General features: G+C 38.0%; 3 protein-coding genes across 7 annotated transcripts in view; 1 reads left to right on the forward strand and 2 right to left on the reverse strand.

Annotated features, from left to right (window-relative positions):
• Positions 1-401: 401 nt before the first annotated feature.
• Positions 402-1,622, reverse strand: LOC111418734 (hsp70-binding protein 1). Its single transcript, XM_023051398.2, has 2 exons — positions 601-1,622; positions 402-541 (listed from the first exon to the last, which is right to left on the reverse strand). The coding sequence occupies exons 1-2, from the start codon at positions 1,543-1,545 to the stop codon at positions 485-487; spliced, it is 1,002 nt and encodes a 333-aa protein (XP_022907166.1). The 5' UTR covers positions 1,546-1,622; the 3' UTR covers positions 402-484.
• A 34-nt stretch (positions 1,623-1,656) lies between these two features.
• LOC111418731 (L-threonine ammonia-lyase-like) lies at positions 1,657-10,363 on the forward strand. Of its 4 annotated transcripts, none has more exons than XM_023051393.2 (16): positions 1,657-1,841; positions 1,891-1,950; positions 2,015-2,095; positions 5,322-5,393; positions 5,462-5,527; positions 5,588-5,659; positions 5,722-5,793; positions 5,844-5,912; positions 5,969-6,049; positions 6,097-6,141; positions 6,196-6,273; positions 6,327-6,464; positions 6,518-6,876; positions 9,408-9,570; positions 9,623-9,915; positions 9,966-10,363. In XM_023051393.2, exons 1-16 carry the CDS (start codon positions 1,770-1,772, stop codon positions 10,327-10,329), a joined length of 2,085 nt encoding a protein of 694 aa, XP_022907161.2. In that variant the 5' UTR covers positions 1,657-1,769; the 3' UTR covers positions 10,330-10,363. The 4 variants fall into 4 exon arrangements, with proteins under 4 accessions (XP_022907161.2, XP_071057141.1, XP_071057142.1 ...); XM_071201042.1 differs by having other exon boundaries at positions 1,805-1,841; positions 1,895-1,950; XM_071201040.1 differs by lacking the exons at positions 5,462-5,527; positions 5,588-5,659.
• LOC111418732 (uncharacterized) overlaps positions 10,362-22,207 on the reverse strand; it is a 31,017-nt gene continuing 19,171 nt past the window's right edge. The window contains exons 3-5 of one of the 2 annotated variants that reach the window (XM_071201043.1): positions 22,030-22,205; positions 15,554-16,522; positions 10,362-11,719 (exon numbers count right to left, since the gene is read on the reverse strand). In XM_071201043.1, coding sequence (XP_071057144.1) covers positions 10,949-11,719; positions 15,554-16,465 — 1,683 coding nt within the window. In that variant the 5' untranslated portion in view covers positions 16,466-16,522; positions 22,030-22,205 and the 3' untranslated portion in view covers positions 10,362-10,948. The remainder of the gene's footprint in view (positions 11,720-15,553; positions 16,523-22,029; positions 22,206-22,207) is intronic. The other variant, XM_023051396.2, reaches the window with a different exon arrangement.

Here is a 22,207-nt window from a genome sequence, read left to right on the forward strand (position 1 = left end):
GCAACTACATCCGAATCAATTCACGCTTATTAATATTAATTATTATTATTAAACTATAAATTTCATTAAAATTTATTTTCTTTTAAATAAATAATTTAATTAATCATTTTGGATCGATAAAATCACTTTAATATTTATCTTTAATTTAAAAAATGTCAAATTTGATTTGCGTTTTTGATTTTCAATTGTTTTTTCGCCACCATCTTAAGATTTTTGGAGGTTTTGCTTAATTTAAGGCGATAAAATGGTAAGAAATTGAGATATAATCTTATTTTTTTGATTAAAATTGGTTTTATAAATTGTTTAGGTGGTGCTAAATAACCGGGGGTAAAATTAAAAAGTGTAAGTAAAAAATCCAACTTTTTTTAGGTTAGAATAATTTTAATTTAATTAATAAAATCTTTATTTATACAATAACTTTATTTCTAATCTCAAAAGCTTATAAATTAACACACTTATTAAAAGATATACACGATAAAAAAATTTAATTCCCCTCTGGAAATATTTGACGTAACAAATTTTTATAAATCGCATTCGCTTCCTAAAACAATGAATTATATTAATAACTCCGTTTTTATTAATTCAATTAAAACAACTCACTATATATTCATCTTTATTCTCTGTAAATTCAATATGGTTTTTGAGAAACTCCTCAAACTCTTCGTGTCCACGACACACGGAAATTCCCGATTCATTATCCTCAATAAGCGTTTGCAAAAGCATTCCACAATCTTCAAAAGACGTTTGATACTCGTTCATTAAAATCGTCACGATTTCGTTGATGTAATCCAAAGAAATAATTTTTTCTTTTATATTTCCGTCCATGTTGCACAAAGCGACCAAAAGAAAAGCAGATTTTTTTCGGGTGCGTTCATCCATGTTTAATAAAGGCTCCTTTATATTCTCGAAACCTTGTAACCCATCGAATAAATGCAAACCAGGCGGATTTTCCCTTATTATACAACTAATGGCGTAAATGACTTTAGCAACAACATTAAAATCGGTCTCCTTTAACATTGGGACTAATATTTGAAGAAAACCATGATTAATTGCAACATTTTGACAAAATATATTGTTTTGGCATAATTCTGCAAGTAAATCGGCTGCTCGTAACTTTAATTCGGAATGTTTTGACTCTAAACAAGGCCGGATTATGCTAAATCCGCCGATTTTATAAAAATCGTTTGCTATATCGATATTATCGACGTAATCGCATATCGTTTCAAACGCTTGGATGTATTCGGTAACATCATCAACCTCAGAAACATTCCCAACGTTATCAAACGTTTTAATTTGATTAACCAAAATCTCAATTACATCGATTGTCATTGATTTGAGCGCGTCTTCTAGAAATTTTCGTTTTTCTTCTTCCATTGGGGCGAAATTTGACGGGCCAGCCCCATCTTCACGCCGAGTCGCTTCCACAGCAAACCTTAATAAACCTTCTAAGCTTGTCGGTTGTTGTCTCGGTTGATTCGAAGGTGCATTTTCAACTTCGGATGTTAACATTAACGATTGTTGAGGTTTTTTTAAAACGCCAGGCATTTCAATTGATAAAAAAAATCTTGCAAAATTAAGTTTGTGAGTTTAAAGGTTATGTTGTTTTCTAGAAATGTCAAAATGTGACGATGTCGATAAAAAAGTGCGTTTTTGATGTCGGTAATTAAAAGTTTAGAAGTGTCATTTTGATTTATTCAAAAAATGTGATAAATTTTAAGTGTTTTTTTTTAAATTAATTTACTTTTTTGTTCTTAAAAGGTTCATTTAAGATGAGTGACGATTGTTCTTGCGATTTAAATGAACCTATACCAGCCGCGCCGGACTCCGATTGTTCTTGTTCCGTAAGTTGTTATTGATTTTTTATGGAAATTAAACGTTTTGCGTTTTCAGATAGATATCTTCCCTGATAAAAAGGCTGACACGAATACGGAGTGTTCATGTAGCACGCACGTAATTGAGATAACTTAAATATTTTGATTTAAAAAAATTGAAATATATTAATTTTTGGTTTTAGATTCCCAATTTTCACGATACCCCAAAAGAACCATCCACAAAAACCGAGTCGATACTAAAAGCTTGTACCTGCAGTAGTTATGTAATTAAATTAATATACTCAGCGCCATAAAAAACGACAAGTTTCAAACTGCAATAACGCAAAAAAGGTCTACCGTTTGCCAATATTTCTGTAAGTGCCTTCCCCATTTTGGCACTTTTCAATTTCAGCAATGGTGAATAATGTTAATGTGTTCTTCCTACACTTTGAAGCTTGCTGTGGGACGTTTGGTGTCGTTAACTCAGGCAGTGGCTTTGGTGGAAGATGGTTTGTCGCGCCATTCAAAGATTTCGGCAGACTGGTACCTTCATCAGACGATCTGGATCAGGAAGAAGACACAACACCGTGATGATCGATATATTGTAATGACCGTGTTACGAAATCGACATACCGCAACAATTGAGAACGCAGAGTAAGAAGGAGATTTGAAGAAGCGGGGTTGAGATCACAGAGACCATCAACTGGACTACAGTTGCTTCGAGAACATTGTGTTGCTCGACTATAATTTGCACGAGATCATGTTCAGTGGACCAATAATGCAGAGTGGCGAAATGTACTGTTCTCAGACGAGTCGAGGTTCGGCTTGTAGTCTCCAGACGGTCGAGAGAGTGTTTGGAGAAGAGCAGGAAAGCGTTATGCTCAGTGCAACTTCTATCAAAGAGTACAATACCAGGGAGGATCTGTAATGTTTTGAGGAGGAATCTGCTTCGAAGTACGTACGGGGCTTTGCTTTATCAACGGCAATCTAAATGCGGATGTCCCACATAGTATCCCAACACCTGGATAATATGTATATTAGCAGAATTGAATGGCGAGTACGTAGCCCTGATTTAAACCCTATAGAAGATACACTGTTGGAAATAATTCACGAGCACACCCTATATAATCTGAACGCGTGAAGATAAATCTATAATATTTTCGGAGCACAAAGGTTTACTGTACATGAGTTTATTTAGGGAGTTTCGAGTTGTTCCGTCGCGGCATTGTTGACTGAGCCGGCCTTCCAAGTAGAACATTCCGTCGCTATGGAGACCGAAGTGGATGGAAAATACCGGTCGTTTTTAGTGTGGTGTGAGGGACCACATTGTTATCGTACTTTGTGCGCAATGTATGGGCGATAGCGTTACTTAAGTGAGTTTGAGTGAGGAATGTTTGTGGGTATGCACATTGAGGGTGTATCGTTCTGTGAAATTGCGCGTCGTCTCGAGCGGTCGTTATCAGCACTGCAACGGGCATGGCGAGAATGGTCTGAGGTAGGACATAGGTACCTTCAGCCGCGGCCGGGACGGCCCTGCGCATCCCCAGCACACGAGAATCGCGCTCTTGTGCTCAGCCCCTTAGCGTTGTGTGCGTCCTCCTCAAGGCAACTTGGAGCTGTTTGGCCACCGGCAGGGGAAGGCGTACTCACTACGCGAACTGTACGGCGGCGTTTGGTAGATAGTGGACCGCGCGCGCATCGTGCGATACAGCGAATTCCAGTAACACCCGAGTAGACCGGACGCTAGGCATTAGTAGGTTGCCGAGTAGAGGGACATTTTGTTTTCCGACGAATCAAGATTCGAATTGAGCACCGGTGATGAGCAAATTTTAGTGCGTCGGAGCCGTGGTGATCGTCTACTCGAGCAGTGTGTGCAAGAACGCCCTATCTACCGACAACCGAGCATTATGGTATCGGGTGTGATTACACATAGTGGACGTACACGTCTGCTTCGTGTATAGCAGACCATGACGGGTCAACGATAAGTAGATGAGGTCCTACGGTCCGTTGTGCTTCCCTACGTTCGGCGGCTCCCAGGTCTGCTATACATGCACGACAACGACAGCACATCGGGCGTGTTGTACAGACCTTTGTGGAAGAGCACCGTATACGAATGCTTCCATGGCTAGCTCGGTTTCCGCATCTGAATCCGATCGAACATGATTGGGACATGACTGGTCGGAGACTTCTACGTTATCCGGCTTCCTCGGCTAACGTTGAGGAGCTATGGAGGCGAGTTGAGGTGGCATGGTTGGCCATCCCTCTCGCTACAGTACAGCGACTTATAGACTCCATGCCACGTCGTGTAGCGATGGTACGCGAAGCTCACGGGGGATACTCTCGCTATTGATGTCTGACTCCCAGCATAGTTGTGCCGCTCTCCATGTGAGAATAAGTTACACTACTTTAGTACTACTTCCATACCAAATTTTATTGCGCTAGACACACGCGTTCAGATTATACAGGGTGTGCTCATAAATTATTTCCAACAGTGTATGTGGGATATGCTAGGGAGACGAATAGATGATCTCCGAATAGCGCTAGAAGAAGAGTGGAACCAGATTTTCCAAAATGAAATTCAAAACCAAAGGATGAGGGATGCCATTCAAGCGAACATAACGTAACATTTCGTTTGATTTATTTGTCACAGTTTAATTAATTACAGTTCATCGACATCCCTGACTTGCTTTAATTTTTGATGGCGCTGCCGAGCAACCTGCGTTACCTTTTAGACCTTGTAACTTTGATGTTAACAACAATAGAATCTTGAACAAAAACCAGAAGTGCTTCCCAGAGCAAGCTTCAAAGTGTAGGGCAAAGGGTAGACCTTTCACATAAAAAGAACTTTATTCAAATCGAGTAATACAACAGTAAGGAAATAATCGGGAAATTAAGACAATTTTGATTTATTTTTCCGCAACATAAAATTGGCTTTAACGAAATGCGATTGCAAATTTGTCGTAAAAAGAGTTATTAGAATATTCATATTTGTTTATTAATAATATGCAGGTGTATCAGGTATGAGTAGAAAAAATTTGAGGGGTTATAGGTCTCCTCTTTCTTAAGATGTAATACAATAAAGTTAAGGGTTCACAAGTTTGAGTGAACCACTGGGTAATGAATTATATTAAGCAGGCTTTGCTTTGCAATTTGTAATTTGTTTCTAGAAAAAAATAGAAGTGATAAATTTATTCGTATAAAGTAAACAACCTCTAAAAAATATCTCAAAAATGACTTTTATGTGTCAAATTAAAGCTATATACTTAAGCAAAGCCTGCTTAGTATAATTCTTTATATAGCAGTACTTAAACTTTTAAACCCTTAACTTTATCGTATATCTTAACAATGGCGAAGAATGGGACATTGTGTTATAAGAATTTTTTATTCATAAAAATTCATAACCCCTCAAATTTTTTCTACTTATACTCTCAGCTTAAATTTTAAATTACCCTCTTATTTATTAAAAATTTCTTCAAATCAACTTGAAACGATTTAATCCATTAATTTTAGGTTTCTACACAACCTTCCAAAGGTGATTCCTCTAAAAAATCGTCGTCAGCGAAATGTGCTTGTCCTTCCCAGGTTAAATTCCGTTCATAACCCCTCAAATTTTTCTACTTATACCTGATACACCCTGTATTGTTTTTTAGGATCAAAGCGTTCAAGAGGAACCTTCAAAAAACACGTCGTCGGCGCAATGTTATTGCCCCTCTCAGGTTAAATTTATAAAAAATTTCTTCAAATCAACTCGAAACGATTTAATCCATTAATTTTAGGCTTCTACACAACCTTCCAAAGGTGATTCCTCTAAAAAATCGTCTTCAGCGAAATGTGCTTGTCCTTCCCAGGTTAAATTTCGTTCATATTGATAAACGATGACTAACTCGAAATAATTATTCATTAATTTTAGGTTTCATCTCAACCTTCGAAACGCGATTCCTCTAAAAAATCGTCTTCAGTGAAATGTGCTTGTCCTTCTCAGGTTAAGTCCGCTCTTATTTATAACGAATTCGAATTAACTCGAAATTTTAGGTTTCATCTCAACCTTCGAAAGGAGATTCTTCAAAAACGGGATCAACGAGATGTACTTGCAGCTCCCACGTAAACGCAAAAACATATTTAAAAAAAATTGTTTTAATTTGATTTTTATGATTTAGGGGATAAGTTTTGGTGATATCGAACCCGAAAAACCCATAATCCCGGGGAAAAAATATCGGAAATGTGGCTGCCCACCTAAAGTACTAAATTAAAAAAAGTTTTCTCCTATTAAATCAATTTGTTTTAGAGTTCTTTAAAAAGTGGTGCATCAAAATGTACATGCAGCTCTCACGTAAAAAAAATTTATAATGATTAATATTTTTCAATTAATAATTTTTTAATTTAGGCCGTTAGTTTCGGAGATACCGCACCTGCAAAACCAAACCCTCCCGAAAAGAAACGAAAATGCGGTTGCCCACCCAAAGTATCAAAAACGAATTATTAATATCTAAATTTAACTAAGTAATTTCTTTTTAGGGTACTAGCGTTAAATCACCACTCCAACCGATTCTTGATCCAAATTGCGACCCCGATAACCCCAAAATGCTTTCTTTCGATGAAGTCCGAAACGCGCGGGCGAATATTAATGGAGCAGTCGTAAAAACCCCACTAATCGTAAATTTAAAACAAATTAAAAAAAAAAAGTTTATTTTGGTTATTAATTTTAGAATTCGAAACTATCCGAACTATACGGGATGAACATCTATTTGAAAAATGAATTTCTTCAATACACCGGGAGTTTTAAAGAACGCGGTGCGAGAAATGCTTTAATGAACATGTCGGAGACTCAAAAAAGGACCGGGGCGATTTCGGCTTCCGCCGGAAATCATGCTTTAGCTCTATGTTATCACGGACAAGAGTTGGGGATTCCGATAACCGTTGTGATGCCTGTCGTCGCTCCGATTATGAAGATACAAAATTGTAAGGAATTCGGGGCTGAGATTATCGTGAAGGGAGCTGATATGGTTGAGGCGAAAACAATCGCGCAACATTTAGCGCAAGAAAGAGGGGCTCTTTATATTAATGGGTAAATGAATCTACATTAAAATAGTCGATATTAGATATGATGAATTTACCACATTTACAACACTTGATAGACTGATAAGGTAGCAACTCCATTTAGTTATAGTACACTAATACACTATATTCCTATTCTTAAACATTACTACATCACGAATTAGAACAAAATATGAATTTACTGCATTGACAGGAATCCGTTAGGGAGACAGTCTAAGCCCAGCTCTCTTTATCTTCATATATAGTGTGAAAGAAGTGGGAGGAGATTACAGAATGGGTGGTAAAGTGTCTATATCAAGGAATCTGTATGTAAGCAAGAAAGCGGAAAGAATATAAGGCTACGTAAGAGACCTTATCTGGAGAAATAAATACTGGTTATAACATACGCTGCGAAAAGTCGGGGAGGGACTTCTAAGATAAAAAGTATGGTTAGAAATGAGATGTCGAAGAGACTTCTTGGTAGACTTAAACGATAGCATGAAAGCTAAAATAGAAAATACAAGGCTGTGTCTTAATAAAAGAAGAAATAATAGGTTATTGGGAAGCTAATTCGATATAAGACCTTACCATCTACCTCCCACTTCCTTGGGGACATATTTCAGACAATATACATTGTTAGTGAGCAACTTTGACAAGATGGCGACCAAACTATCATGTCAGACATTTTATATAAGCATTGTTAGCAGAATTTGTTTGTTAATACTGATTCAATTAACAAAAATAAGCAGTTAAGTATACATTTTCTTTTATTGATTCCAAATTGACTATCAATCTAGCAAAACTTACATCGTCCGAACACACATAATATGATAACATAATAATATATAAATAGTCGATATTAGATATGATGAATTTACCACATTTACAACACTTGATAGACTGATAAGATGCAACTCCATCTAGTTATAGTACACTAATACACTATATTCCTATTCTTAAACATTACTACATCACGAATTAGAACAAAATATGAATTTACTGCATTGACAGGAATCCGTTAGGGAGACAGTCTAAGTCCAGCTCTCTTTATCTTCATATATAGTGCGAAAGAAGTGAATACAGAAATAAATACTGGTTCTAACATACGCTGCGAAAAGTCGGGGAGGGACTTCTAAGATAAAAAGTATGGTTAGAAATGAGATGTCGAAGAGACTTCTTGGTAGACTTAAACGATAGCATGAAAGCTAGAATAGAAAATACAAGGCTGTGTCTTAATAAAAGAAGAAATAATAGGTTATTGGGAAGCTAATTCGATATAAGACCTTACCCCCTACCTCCCACTTCCTTGGGGACATATTTCAGACAATATACATTTGTTAGTGAGCAACTCTGACAAGATGGCGACCAAACTGTCATGACAGACATTTTATATAAGTATTGTTAGCAGAAGTTGTTTGTTAATACTGATTCAATTAACAAAAATAAGCAGTTAAGTATACATTTTCTTTTATTGATTCCAAATTGACTATCAATCTAGCAAAACTTACATCGTCCGAACACACATAATATGATAACATAATAATATATAAATAGTCGATATTAGATATGATGAATTTACCACATTTACAACACTTGATAGACTGATAACATGCAACTCCATCTAGTTATAGTACACTAATACACTATATTCCTATTCTTAAACATTACTACATCACGAATTAGAACAAAATATGAATGTATTGCATTGACAGGAATCCGTTAGAGAGACAGTCTAAGTCCAGCTCTCTTTATCTTCATATATAGTGTGAAAGAAGTGAATACAGAAATAAATACTGGTTCTAACATACGCTGCGAAAAGTCGGGGAGGGACTTCTAAGATAAAAAGTATGGTTAGAAATGAGATGTCGAAGAGACTTCTTGGTAGACTTAAACGATAGCATGAAAGCTAGAATAGAAAATACAAGGCTGTGTCTTAATAAAAGAAGAAATAATAGGTTATTGGGAAGCTAATTCGATATAAGACCTTACCCCCTACCTCCCACTTCCTTGGGGACATATTTCAGACAATATACATTTGTTAGTGAGCAACTCTGACAAGATGGCGACCAAACTGTCATGACAGACATTTTATATAAGTATTGTTAGCAGAAGTTGTTTGTTAATACTGATTCAATTAACAAAAATAAGCAGTTAAGTATACATTTTCTTTTATTGATTCCAAATTGACTATCAATCTAGCAAAACTTACATCGTCCGAACACACATAATATGATAATACAAAGGAAATGGGTTATAAACACCATTAGCAATAACATGTGAGGTTTCTCTTGGTTATCACCCAAAGAGAAGAAATACACACAAACATGAACACATAAAACAAAATATATATACGTAAAAATAAAACCTGTCCCAAATTCGTTGTCCGAAACTAAGAGATATAAAAAAGGTAGGTACTTCATATTGCTATATTAATCATATCAGGACTGCTTATTGTAGAAAGGACGTTGTATATGTTAGTTACTACAAGACGTTTAGATTAACATTGGGCTTATACCCGAATATAAGTTTAAATACTTATAACTATATTATTTCTTTTTTTAGTTATGATCATATTGATGTTTTGGCGGGACAAGGAACTTTAGGAATCGAAATTTTAGAACAATTACCTTCAGCTTGCGCCATTGTGGTCCCAGCGGGGGGTGGAGGATTACTCGCAGGGATTGCAGTGGCAGTTAAATCTTTAAAACCCTGCTCCAAAGTCATTGTAGGTCATTTTTAATTTTTTTATATTGAAATTCTTTTAAACCACTCTCAAGGGAGCCGAATCAGAAAACTGCCCAAGTTTTACAAACAGTATGAAAGCGGGAAAACCTGTTTTAACCCCATCACGTCCAACAGTCGCAGATGGCCTTGCAGTTCCACTTCCGGGGTACAACTCGGTCCACATCGCAAAAAGCTTCGTGGATAAGATGACTGTTGTTAAAGAGGATGATATCACCGTTGCGATGTTGAGATTAATTGAGAAGGAAAAGTATATTGTTGAGGGAGCTGGCGCGACAGCTCTCGCTGCGATAGCTTCCGGGCAATTAGATGAATTTAAAGGAAAAAAGTATTTTTATTAATTATTTAATAATAATTTAATTAATATTTTTGTTTTAGTGTTGTTGTTGTATTAAGCGGGGGAAACATAGATACGACAGTTTTGGGACGAGTTTTAGAAAGAGGATTAGCCGCTGAGGGTCGCTTTTTAAAAGTTTACGTCACCGTAAGTGATCGAGCCGGTGGTGTATCCGATTTGATTCGATTGATCTCATCGATCGGAGTTTCGATTAAAAATATATCGCAAGAACGCGAATGGTTAATAGTGGATGTATTCAGCGTGAAGGTGAAGGTTGTGTGCGAAACGAGGGATTGGGATCATGCCTGCGAATTAAAACAACTCCTCGAACAAAATTATAGCGACATTACCATGGTTCATGTTGATTTTCCGCCTTCTACGCGATCGGGAAAAACGGATTATTAAATATATTTCTTAAATTAAAATGAAACTAAATATTCTTTGATTCTTCTGAATTCTTTATTTACAAGAAAAAAAACGTAGAGGGAAAGAGGAAAAAAAACTTATAACCTAAGAATCAGTCGTAATATTATAAAGAGATAATTATAATAATGCCCTTTGCGGGGGCGTTGGGGGACAAAATAAATACTTAGCACGCTATTTATTTTAGTACTTGGAAAAACGGAAAACTCCGTTTTAAATTTTTATTTTTTTTTTAAATTTTTGGTTCTATTTATCAAGTAATAATTTGAGAAAGGAAACCCCATCTTCGACACTTTCGACGTATCACAGTCCGGTTATAACACGTTTACCAGAATATATTCGTGTATAATGTATACATTTTTAAATTTATAAACGTTTTTAAAAAGGCGTATTTGTTCTTTGAAGTAGTCATCAGCACGAAAAATCTTATAACATAGTTTTATATCAAGTAATAATTATTTTTATAAATTCAAAATTTTCGCCGAAAATTTAAAGCACTTCTTTTACAATCATTTCATTTCATTTTTTCGCTTACTAAAGGCACGAATTGCATAACAGTACTTATTAATAAGTTCTTTTGACACTGTTGACACCTTTTTTCTTATTTGTTAACGTTATTATTAATATTACCTCCATTGTTGTTATTTCCAGAAGCATCGAAAAAACCTAAAGTTCTTAAAGTGGCACTAACCCGATTGATTAAAGGTTCCTTAAATTTCCAAACGGTTGTGTCCATAACGCTGGTTTTTCGATAATCCTCACAGCTTTTCTTCAAAGTTTTCACACAATCGGCTCGATAATGATGTAATTGAGCATCTGACGTTTCAATCGGATATGAAGTACACGAACTGCCCAAGCAGGACAACGGAAAATGATTATGCAAAGTGAGTACTTTTTTCGTGTTATGAAAACATTTAACGTATTGACCCGGTTTTGTGAAATTTTTTGCTCGATAAACATGCTGCAACATATGCATATATTTCGGAACATTTTGGAACCAACCGTGGTCGTGCAACAAATCGTCCAAAAAGTAAACGTTACGGACGTTGTAACTTGCTCGTTCGTCGGGATTGATTTTTAAAGCTTTTGGAAGAATCGTCGACATTAAATGTTTCCATGTTTTCCCCTCTAAAGGCATTATAACCTCATCGATATCCAACAAAGCGATATATTTATACTTATACATATTTTTATAGAAACAATCGTTGTACGGAATTAATTCATTTTGTCTTTTATGATTCGTTTTCTTCGTTAAATACAAATGTTGAAACGATGGGGCGTTCGGTTGCCCCCCCGCTAAACTTATTGGAGTCACCTGAACCTTTCCTTCTTGTTCATAATGTTTCAATACTTTCGAAATATTCGGATGAACCTGAAATACGAAAAAAAGTAAGTACAAAACAGCTTAAACATCATTATGATAATTGCTTTTGTTGTAGGACCATGGAAGAAATAAATACTAAGAAGTGATTAATAAAGTTGAAACATTGTACTAAATGAGATAATAACGCCAGGAATTTTTTGGAAATATGAATCCGAATGTCAACGAGATTAATTAATGATGACCATGAAGATAAGACGCAATTTATTATATCGTTCAAGGTAAACGATTATCTAAATAATCCTATTAATAAATTAAAAATGAAGAATTTATATGCAATCTTGTGATATGGACTGCACAATATTGGCTGAAGGAATTGATGTGATGACGTTAAGTTTAGTTTTGAAATGGTTTCACTTCCAACAATAACAAATAATAAGCGGCTCTCCTAATAATGTTGGTGTTATTGCCGTCGAAGTTCAGCAATATTCGACAGGTTGTTTATGAGAAAATCTCTTAATTGCCGAATTATCCTATAGATTCTATAGAAGATTCAATAACCGTAGAAATAATGTTTTTAGAACATTTTATCCGAAAACATGACATTCCGAAAACTAATTATTGAGCGATGACATCTAACCACTTTTGACTCCTTTCAAAGTCTCAAAGTTAATAAATAAAGTCTCAAAGAAATTAATGATTTTGGCTGACCAATTAATACCATATCAACCTAAATATGCACAACACACTGCAACGCCACACCTAAATTTAGTGCGGAGAATCTATGATTTCGCCTGATTATGGTGGAAACAAATGATTTTGCCAGATTAAGCCGAGGTCGCTTGCAGGCGAGGCTCCACAATTAATAACATATACAACACAACACACTGTAACGCCTCGGCTACACTTGGAGTAGTGAATCTAAGATTTTGTCTGATTTCGCCATATTAAGACTATATGGACTCTAAGTGCTCAACACACTGTAACCCCTCGGCTACACTTGGAGTGGTGAATCTAAGATTTTGTCTGATTTCGCCATATTAAGCCGAGGTCGCTTGCGGGCGAGGCTTCACAATTAAGACTATATGGACTCTAAAGTGCATAACACACTGTAACCCCTCGGCTACACTTGGCGTGGTGAATCTAAGATTTTGTCTGATTTCGCCATATTAAGCCGAGGTCGCTTGCGGGCGAGGCTCCACAATTAATAACATATACAACGCAACACACTGTAACGCCTCGGCTACACTTGGAGTGGTGAATCTAAGATGTTGTCTGATTTCGCCATATTAAGCCGAGATCGCTTGCAGGCGAGGCTCCACAATTAATAACATATACAGCACAGCACACTGTAACGCCTCGGCTACACTTAGAGTGGTGAATCTAAGATGTTGTCTGATTTCGCCATATTAAGCCGAGGTCGCTTGCGGGCGAGGCTCTACAATTAAGACTATATGGACTCTAAGTGCACAACACACTGTAACCCCTCGGCTACACTTGGAGTGGTGAATCTAAGATGTTGTCTGATTTCGCCATATTAAGCCGAGATCGCTTGTAGGCGAGGCTCCACAATTAATAACATATACAGCACAACACACTGTAACGCCTCGGCTACACTTGGAGTGGTGAATCTAAGATGTTGTCTGATTTCGCCATATTAAACCGAGATCGCTTGCGGGCGAGGCTCCACAATTAATAACATATACAACACAACACACTGTAACGCCTCGGCTACAATTGGAATGGTGAATCTAAGATTTTGTCTGATTACGCCATATTAAGCCGAGGTCGCTTGCGGGCGAGGCTCCACAATTAAGACTATATGGACTCTAAAGTGCACAACACACTGTAACGCCTCGGGTACACTTAGAATAGTGAATCTAAGATGTTGTCTGATTTCGCCATATTAAGCCGAGATCGCTTGCGGGCGAGGTTCCACAATTAATAACATATACAGCACAGCACACTGTAACGCCTCGGCTACACTTAGAGTGGTGAATCTAAGATGTTGTCTGATTTCGCCATATTAAGCCGAGGTCGCTTGCGGGCGAGGCTCTACAATTAAGACTATATGGACTCTAAAGTGCACAACACACTGTAACGCTTCGGCTACACTTAGAGTGGTGAATCTAAGATTTTGTCTGATTTCGCCATATTAAGACTATATGGACTCTAAAGTGCATAACACACTATAACGCCTCAGCTACCCTTGGAGTGGTGAATCTAAGATGTTGTCTGATTTAGCCATATTAAACCAAGATCGTTTGCGGGCGAGGCTTCACAATTAATAACATATACAACACAACACACTGTAACGCCTCGGCTACACTTCAGTGGTGAATCTAAGATGTTGTCTGATTTCGCCATATTAAACCGAGGTCGCTTGCGGGCGAGGCTCCACAATTAATAACATATACAATCCAACACACTCTAACGCCTCGGCTACAATTGGAATGGTGAATCTAAGATTTTGTCTGATTTCGCCATATTAAGCCGAGGTCGCTTGCGGGCGAGGCTCCACAATTAAGACTATATGGACTCTAAAGTGCACAACACACTGTAACGCCTCGGCTACACTTAGAGTGGTAAATCTAAGATTTTGTCTGATTTCGCCATATTAAGCCGAGGTCGCTTGCGGGCGAGGCTCCACAATTAAGACTATATGGACACTAAAGTGCACAACACACTGTAACGCCTCGGCTACACTTGGAGTGCTGAATTTAAGATGTTGTCTGATTTCGCCATGATTTCCACAACTGATTTCCACAATTAAGACTATATGGACTCTAAAGTGCACAACACACTGTAACGCCTCGGCCGCAAGCGACCTCGGCTATACTTACAGCACACAATGTATGACTTCGTCTATAGTCTTCCACATGGAAATCGGTTTTTATAACAGTCATAAATAAGTTCGACCCTGTCAGACAAGGACAGGATTGAATTTAAATTTTTTTAAACACAAATTATTTTAAAGCTATTATACAATTTGCAAGTAAAGTGTGTTCCTTAATGCGGCCTTGAGTGAGGAATCCTAGCATTCTACAATGGAAAACTACCTGTCTTTGTCTGTTTTACTACTACAGTAGGAAAGGTACGGAGTCATAAAAACCGATCGCCATGTGGAAGACTATACCTATGGTGGATTTCACCAGATAAAGAAGAGGTCGCTTGTAGCCGAGACTATAATTAATAATATATGGATCCTAAAGTGCACAACACCCCATAACTAACTTACAACACACAATCTATGTCATCGTCTGACTACGCTGGAAATATAAGTTTTCGCCAGATTAAGTCAGGGTCGCTTGCGGGCGAGGCTTCACAATTAATACTATGTAAATTCAAAAGTACACAACGCCTCGGCCTCGGCTACACTTACGGCGGAGAATTTATGACATCATTTGATTAAGGAGAAAATCTATGATTTCACTATATCGTAGTTAATATCTTATAAATTCAAAAGTGTAATAACTAAATATTGACGAACAGCGCTAATAATTTCATTAAGAGAGAGACAATAAAGATTATTGAGGAATAACACTTCTAACTGTAAGTACACTTTTGCAAAAATTTGAATAAATTACTGACAGGAATTTCAAACCAATAATAGAAAAAAAATGAAGACAGTTATATTCAAATTTGGATGGAGCACCTGGAAGTTTATAGAACTTTATTTGGTTGTAAAGATACAATATCTAAGAAGGAAAAAGAAAGACGAAGACGCTTAGGATTAGGAACACGGACATAAAAAAAAGTTGAATATAAATGTGTTTGAGCGATTTTGTCGACAAGAAACAGTTAGGTTGGCAAGGTCGTTTACAAAGTATGCAAAATAGCAAGCAGATCAAAGTAAATTCAGGGTAAGTCAATAACAAAATTTACCTGTAATTCATAAAAATAAATCTTCTCCGCTCCCAATAAATTTAATAACTCGATCCATTCCACCAAGCGTACCGAGAGATCTTCATGGAGAAAATCCAAGCCTTTAACGCAAACCGCGAAGTCATGTTGTTCCTTGGGTTTATCGTAAATCACCCTCAAGTTATTAGTTGCGTTATCGCAATGATTTTCAACTAATGAAACCGATTCCGGTATTTTGTCTTTATGACCTTGTGGTAAAACGCAAGCTATTAAATACGGTTGATAGATACCCTGTTTATAATTTCCCCATTTTTTATACCAAATATATTTGTATTCAAAACTTTTCGTAACGACCGGTTCTTTTTTTTTATCGAACCAAAACTGACAGTATGTTGTAATTGTTGGTTCGATTCGATTAATCATCCCTAAAACGCGAACCGTGGGACCCAAACGGTTCGTGTTTCGATTATCCAAGTAGGCGCCGTACAATTGAAATGTGCCGTTTCTTGTTTGTAGCGTTTGCCAATAGATGTTGTTGAACTCGAGGTCGAATAGGTTTGGAAATTTGGCGCAAGTATCGTTTAAACCCATCGGTTTATTTTTATTTTTGTTCCAATAGACTATAGGTAAATTAGGCATACGCTCTTGTATGTCTTCGACGAGTTTATCTTCGCTTAAACTCGGCGACTTGTCGATAAAGACGTCTTGATCGTAATTTTCCGTGGTCGAATCATGGTGTCGCGTTGAGAGTTGATTCGCGGCGTCCGATTTCTTTGCCAATAAAAACCTGCTGTTCAGGTGCGGCACGTTCACTTCCAAGTTTAACGTGCGCAACTGGAACACCACGTAGATTATCAAGCCCCACAAAATGAAGGTTAGGAAGATTTTCGATAGGAACCTTGAGCCTCCGGTTTTACAACACATCATTTTCATTTTATTTTTGTTTCGATCCGATTTCTTGCCTTTTTTTGCGTTATTCGGTGTGTTTGTCTGAAAATAAAAAATAATTAAATAAATTATTTTAAAATATGTGATGAATGTTGCATGTTAAATGTGACGTCAAAACTAAAATTTAAATAAATAACAAGTTAAACGAACAAAACATGTTATTTCATTCATTTTTTGAGATTGTAGGAAGGTTTATGTGTCAGGTGTTGTAATTACTTCGAACATTTCGCTGATAAGACACTTTGGTGATTTATGCGGTGAAATTGTTTAGTCGATAAACGCTTCGCGTTAACGTATATACAGCATGACAACGCAGGATTGTTTGGAAAATTCTTGGAAATGGTTGGGTTGAAGAACTTGTTTCGATTGCGCAACGATCAGCGTGACTATGGTGTAGATGAAATGTTACAAATTCTTTTACTTAGAATCTCATAACAAAAAAATTGTTTAAATAAGTTCATAATAAGTAGCATTTTTTCTATTTGTGACTGCGGTTTGTTTCGTAGACCATAAAATAATTAATTTAAAAGTCAATATGCTTATTTTTAGACAAACTTTAGTTTTATCGACCCATTAGCAAGTACCCCACGTTATTGATTATCAAAGCGTGTAGACCAAATCACATACTGGATAACAGGAATAACTTTTCGGGTGACGTAGACTATTAGATAAAAATATATCGCATTTGCTTTCGCAAAGCATATTTGTTGTTTGTCTTAATGAGATGTTCTTGATGTCAGTGTCATTAGCAAGACATTGTGAGGTATCTGGGATTATAATGAGGGCATCTGATATTGATGGCTATTAGAGACTTGGCTATAGAATTTTGAGAGGTGTGCTGCAGATATATTGAAACTGGTCTGCTTTAATATTTAGTGCTATTCGGGACGATGTCGTGGATTTCCAGAGCCGAGGAAGTGTAATAAATTTCGTAATAACTCAAAACTGCTGTATTAATAAAAATATTAAACACAGCTGGAGTGCATTCAGCACAGGATTTTGGGTAGTTTTTGGTTGTTATGAAAGTTATTGCACTGCCTCAGCCGCAAGCACCTCGGCAGAGTGAGAAAAAAGAATTTCAAAATTTTGCCTCACTCAGCCAAATCTTATTCCAGTATTTGCCGAGGTTGCTTGCGGCTGAGGCATAACAATATGTGCACATTAATTTTGTATTTATTGGACTACTTCGGCCATAAGTGACCCCGACTGAGTGAACCACAATCAAAAATCTTTGTACTAACATATGTTGAGGTCGCTTGATCCGAGACATAACAACCTCTCGGCTGTAAGCGACCTCGGCTGAGTGACCCAAAATCAAAAATCCTTGTACTAGCATTCTAGATTTAATTTTATTGCAGATGTTCATAAAAATTCTGAACAACTTTACAAGGTATCTTAAATGATAACGAGGGATGTCAGAGATAACATTAACGGATGACTAGGATAATATTGAGGATTGTCAAAGAATTGAAGAATTTAGTCCCAGTGTTAAGAAATGACAAGAATGATATTCAAATATGTTTCGAACTTTATATGCTGTTCATCAAGTTTTTGAGGAGTGCCAAAGATGGTATTGGTGGCTATTAGAGACAATTTTGAGGTGTTTGGAGCTATGCTGTGGGAATATTGAAAGTGATACTGAGTACTATTTGGGACAATGTCGAGGATGTACTGCCTCGACCGCAGTAAATGTATAACAGTTTTGAATTTTATGAAATATATTAAAAAGCATGTGTTATAAATACAACATGTGTTCCACTGTCTTGGGTTGGGTTGGATTATTAAAATGCCTCGGCCCTCGGCATAAGAATGTGTACTCATTAATTTGGTGTTTATTGGACTGCCTCGGCTGCAAGCGACCTCGGCTGAGTGACCGAAAATCAAAAATTCTTGTATTAGCATTTGCCGAGGTCGCTTGCGGGCGAGGCATAACAACATGTACTCTTTAATTTTGTGTTTATTGGACTGCCTCGGCCGCAAGCGACCTCGGCTAAGTGACCCAAAATTAAAAATTTTTGTACTAGCATTTGCCGAGGTCGCTTGCGGGCGAGGCATAACAACATGTACTCCTTAATTTTGTGTTTATTGGACTGCCTCGGCCGCAAGCGACCTTGGCTGAGTGACCCAACATCAAAAATCCTTGTACTAGCATTTGCCGAGGTCGCTTGCGGACGAGGCATAACAACATGTGCTTGTTAATTTTGTGTTTATTGGACTGCCTCGGCCGCAAGCGATCTCGGCTGAGTGACTCAAAATCAAAAATCCTTGTACTAGCATTTGCCGAGGTCGCTTGCGGGCGAGGCATAACAACATGTAGTCCTTAATTTTGTGTTTATTGGACTGCCTCGGCCGCAAGCGACCTCGGCTGAGTGACTCAAAATCAAAAATCCTTGTACTAGCATAAGCCGAGGTCGCTTGCGGGCGAGGCATAACAACATGTACTCTTTAATTTTGTGTTCATTGGACTGCCTCGGCCGCAAGCGACCTCGGCTGAGTGACTCAAAATCAAAAATCCTTGTACTAGCATTTGCCGAGGTCGCTTGCGGGCGAGGCATAACAACATGTAGTCCTTAATTTTGTGTTTATTGGACTGCCTCGGCCGCAAGCGATCTCGGCTGAGTGACTCAAAATCAAAAATCCTTGTACTAGCATAAGCCGAGGTCGCTTGCGGGCGAGGCATAACAACATGTACTCTTTAATTTTGTGTTTATTGGACTGCCTCGGCCGCAAGCGACCTCGGCTGAGTGACTCAAAATCAAAAATCTTTATACTAGCATTTGCCGAGGTCGCTTGCGGGCGAGGCATAACAACATGTACTCCTTAATTTTGTGTTTATTGGACTGCCTCGGCCGCAAGCGACCTCGGCTGAGTGACTCAAAATCAAAAATCCTTGTACTAGCATAAGCCGAGGTCGCTTGCGGGCGAGGCATAACAACATGTACTCCTTAATGTTGTGTTTATTGGACTACCTCGGCCGCAAGCGCCTTCGGCTGAGTGATCAAAAATCCTTGTACTAACATTTGCCGAGGTCGCTTGCGGGCGAGGCATAACAACATGTACTCCTTAATGTTGTGTTTATTGGACTACCTCGGCCGCAAGCGCCTTCGGCTGAGTGATCAAAAATCCTTGTACTAACATTTGCCGAGGTCGCTTGCGGGCGAGGCATAACAACATGTACTCCTTAATTTTGTGTTTATTGGACTGCCTCGGTCGCAAGCGACCTCGGCTGAGTGACTCAAAATCAAAAATCCTTGTACTAGCATAAGCCGAGTCGCTTGCGGGCGAGGCATAACAACATGTACTCCTTAATTTAGTGTTTATTGGACTGCCTCGGCCGCAAGCGACCTCGGCTGAGTGACTCAAAATCAAAAATCCTTGTACTAGCATAAGCCGAGGTCGCTTGCGGGCGAGGCATAACAACATGTACTCTTTAATTTTGTGTTCATTGGACTGCCTCGGCCGCAAGCGACCTCGGCTGAGTGACTCAAAATCAAAAATCCTTGTACTAGCATTTGCCGAGGTCGCTTGCGGGCGAGGCATAACAACATGTAGTCCTTAATTTTGTGTTTATTGGACTGCCTCGGCCGCAAGCGATCTCGGCTGAGTGACTCAAAATCAAAAATCCTTGTACTAGCATAAGCCGAGGTCGCTTGCGGGCGAGGCATAACAACATGTACTCTTTAATTTTGTGTTTATTGGACTGCCTCGGCCGCAAGCGACCTCGGCTGAGTGACTCAAAATCAAAAATCTTTATACTAGCATTTGCCGAGGTCGCTTGCGGGCGAGGCATAACAACATGTACTCCTTAATTTTGTGTTTATTGGACTGCCTCGGCCGCAAGCGACCTCGGCTGAGTGACTCAAAATCAAAAATCCTTGTACTAGCATAAGCCGAGGTCGCTTGCGGGCGAGGCATAACAACATGTACTCTTTAATTTTGTGTTTATTGGACTGCCTCGGCCGCAAGCGACCTCGGCTGAGTGACTCAAAATCAAAAATCTTTATACTAGCATTTGCCGAGGTCGCTTGCGGGCGAGGCATAACAACATGTACTCCTTAATTTTGTGTTTATTGGACTGCCTCGGCCGCAAGCGACCTCGGCTGAGTGACTCAAAATCAAAAATCCTTGTACTAGCATAAGCCGAGGTCGCTTGCGGGCGAGGCATAACAACATGTACTCCTTAATGTTGTGTTTATTGGACTACCTCGGCCGCAAGCGCCTTCGGCTGAGTGATCAAAAATCCTTGTACTAACATTTGCCGAGGTCGCTTGCGGGCGAGGCATAACAACATGTACTCCTTAATGTTGTGTTTATTGGACTACCTCGGCCGCAAGCGCCTTCGGCTGAGTGATCAAAAATCCTTGTACTAACATTTGCCGAGGTCGCTTGCGGGCGAGGCATAACAACATGTACTCCTTAATTTTGTGTTTATTGGACTGCCTCGGTCGCAAGCGACCTCGGCTGAGTGACTCAAAATCAAAAATCCTTGTACTAGCATAAGCCGAGTCGCTTGCGGGCGAGGCATAACAACATGTACTCCTTAATTTAGTGTTTATTGGACTGCCTCGGCCGCAAGCGACCTCGGCTGAGTGACTCAAAATCAAAAATCCTTGTACTAGCATAAGCCGAGGTCGCTTGCGGGCGAGGCATAACAACATGTACTCTTTAATTTTGTGTTCATTGGACTGCCTCGGCCGCAAGCGACCTCGGCTGAGTGACTCAAAATCAAAAATCCTTATACTAGCATTTGCCGAGGTAATTTTGTGTTTATTGGACTCCCTCGGCCTCGGCTGAGTAATTTAAATATATTTTACAATATGAGCTTATTAATTTTGTATTGATTTGAAACTCATATAACGAGTCACTCTTTAAACATCACCCGCATAGTTATTTAAGTCGACCTATACATTAAAAAATCTCATTATTTTCGCCGAGACAATCTCAAACAACAAAAAATAACACCTAACAGTAAATATCAAGAGATTAGATATCTCATTCAAACATTTTTTTCGCCGCTTTAAAACGTAAACACGTCAAGATTGGTATTAAAATTCATGAAAATTCCTTATTTTCCACGTCATCGATGTTTTAACGGGGATTTTACGGTTATTTTTGCCACATTTTATTAGCACCAATTACCATGTCTGAGTGATTAATATTTCTATAAACATATTCGGTTGAGATTGTTCAACAGACTTCCACTAATTATTGTGAAGTCGTAACTTTACTCATCCAAAGTTCGTTTAACTTCCTGTTTTTTTTTTTTTTGTTTCGCGAAATCATTAATATTCTTTACAAGATTTTTTTTCCTTTAACGTTTCTTTAAATTTCCTGTATACACAAACGCTTCTAATCGCAATCATTGAGTTTATATTTAGACGCGTGATGTTTCACCCGGTCTTCCTTGAGTTAAGTTTTTTAATTTATCAATAATTAAACGTGGTGAAGGTTTTCTTAATAAAATTTTATTGATTTATTCTTTTTGGATCTTTTGACCTATTTGATTCGGATTTGTGCCGCAATGCGCACCCCATGATCGTTCTCTTTACCTCTTTGGCTCCAATCCAGTCCTGGAATCGAAAATGGGAGTAGGTCTTTATTTTGGTTTTGAAAAAAATTTTATTAAAGTAGAAAGGATTCTTCTATTTCTTTCATCTTCCGATGAAACCGCCGCGGGTCGTTGATCGATAGTGTGCTTTAAGAAAGTTTGAAAGTATTCCTTTCACT

Source organism: Onthophagus taurus, unplaced genomic scaffold (genome assembly GCF_036711975.1).
Source record: "Onthophagus taurus isolate NC unplaced genomic scaffold, IU_Otau_3.0 ScKx7SY_16, whole genome shotgun sequence".
Lineage (NCBI taxonomy): Eukaryota > Metazoa > Arthropoda > Insecta > Coleoptera > Scarabaeidae > Onthophagus > Onthophagus taurus.

Coding starts and splice junctions, on each gene's coding strand:
- LOC111418734 (XM_023051398.2), bottom strand. CDS start 1,545: ATGCCTGGCGTTTTAAAAAAACCTCAACAATCGTTAATGTTAACATCC. Junction 542..600: donor AGAATAAAGATGAATATATA/GTGAGTTGTTTT, acceptor TCATTGTTTTAG/GAAGCGAATGCGATTTATAA.
- LOC111418731 (XM_023051393.2), top strand. CDS start 1,770: ATGAGTGACGATTGTTCTTGCGATTTAAATGAACCTATACCAGCCGCG. Junction 9,571..9,622: donor AACCCTGCTCCAAAGTCATT/GTAGGTCATTTT, acceptor ACCACTCTCAAG/GGAGCCGAATCAGAAAACTG. Junction 9,916..9,965: donor GATGAATTTAAAGGAAAAAA/GTATTTTTATTA, acceptor TTTTTGTTTTAG/TGTTGTTGTTGTATTAAGCG.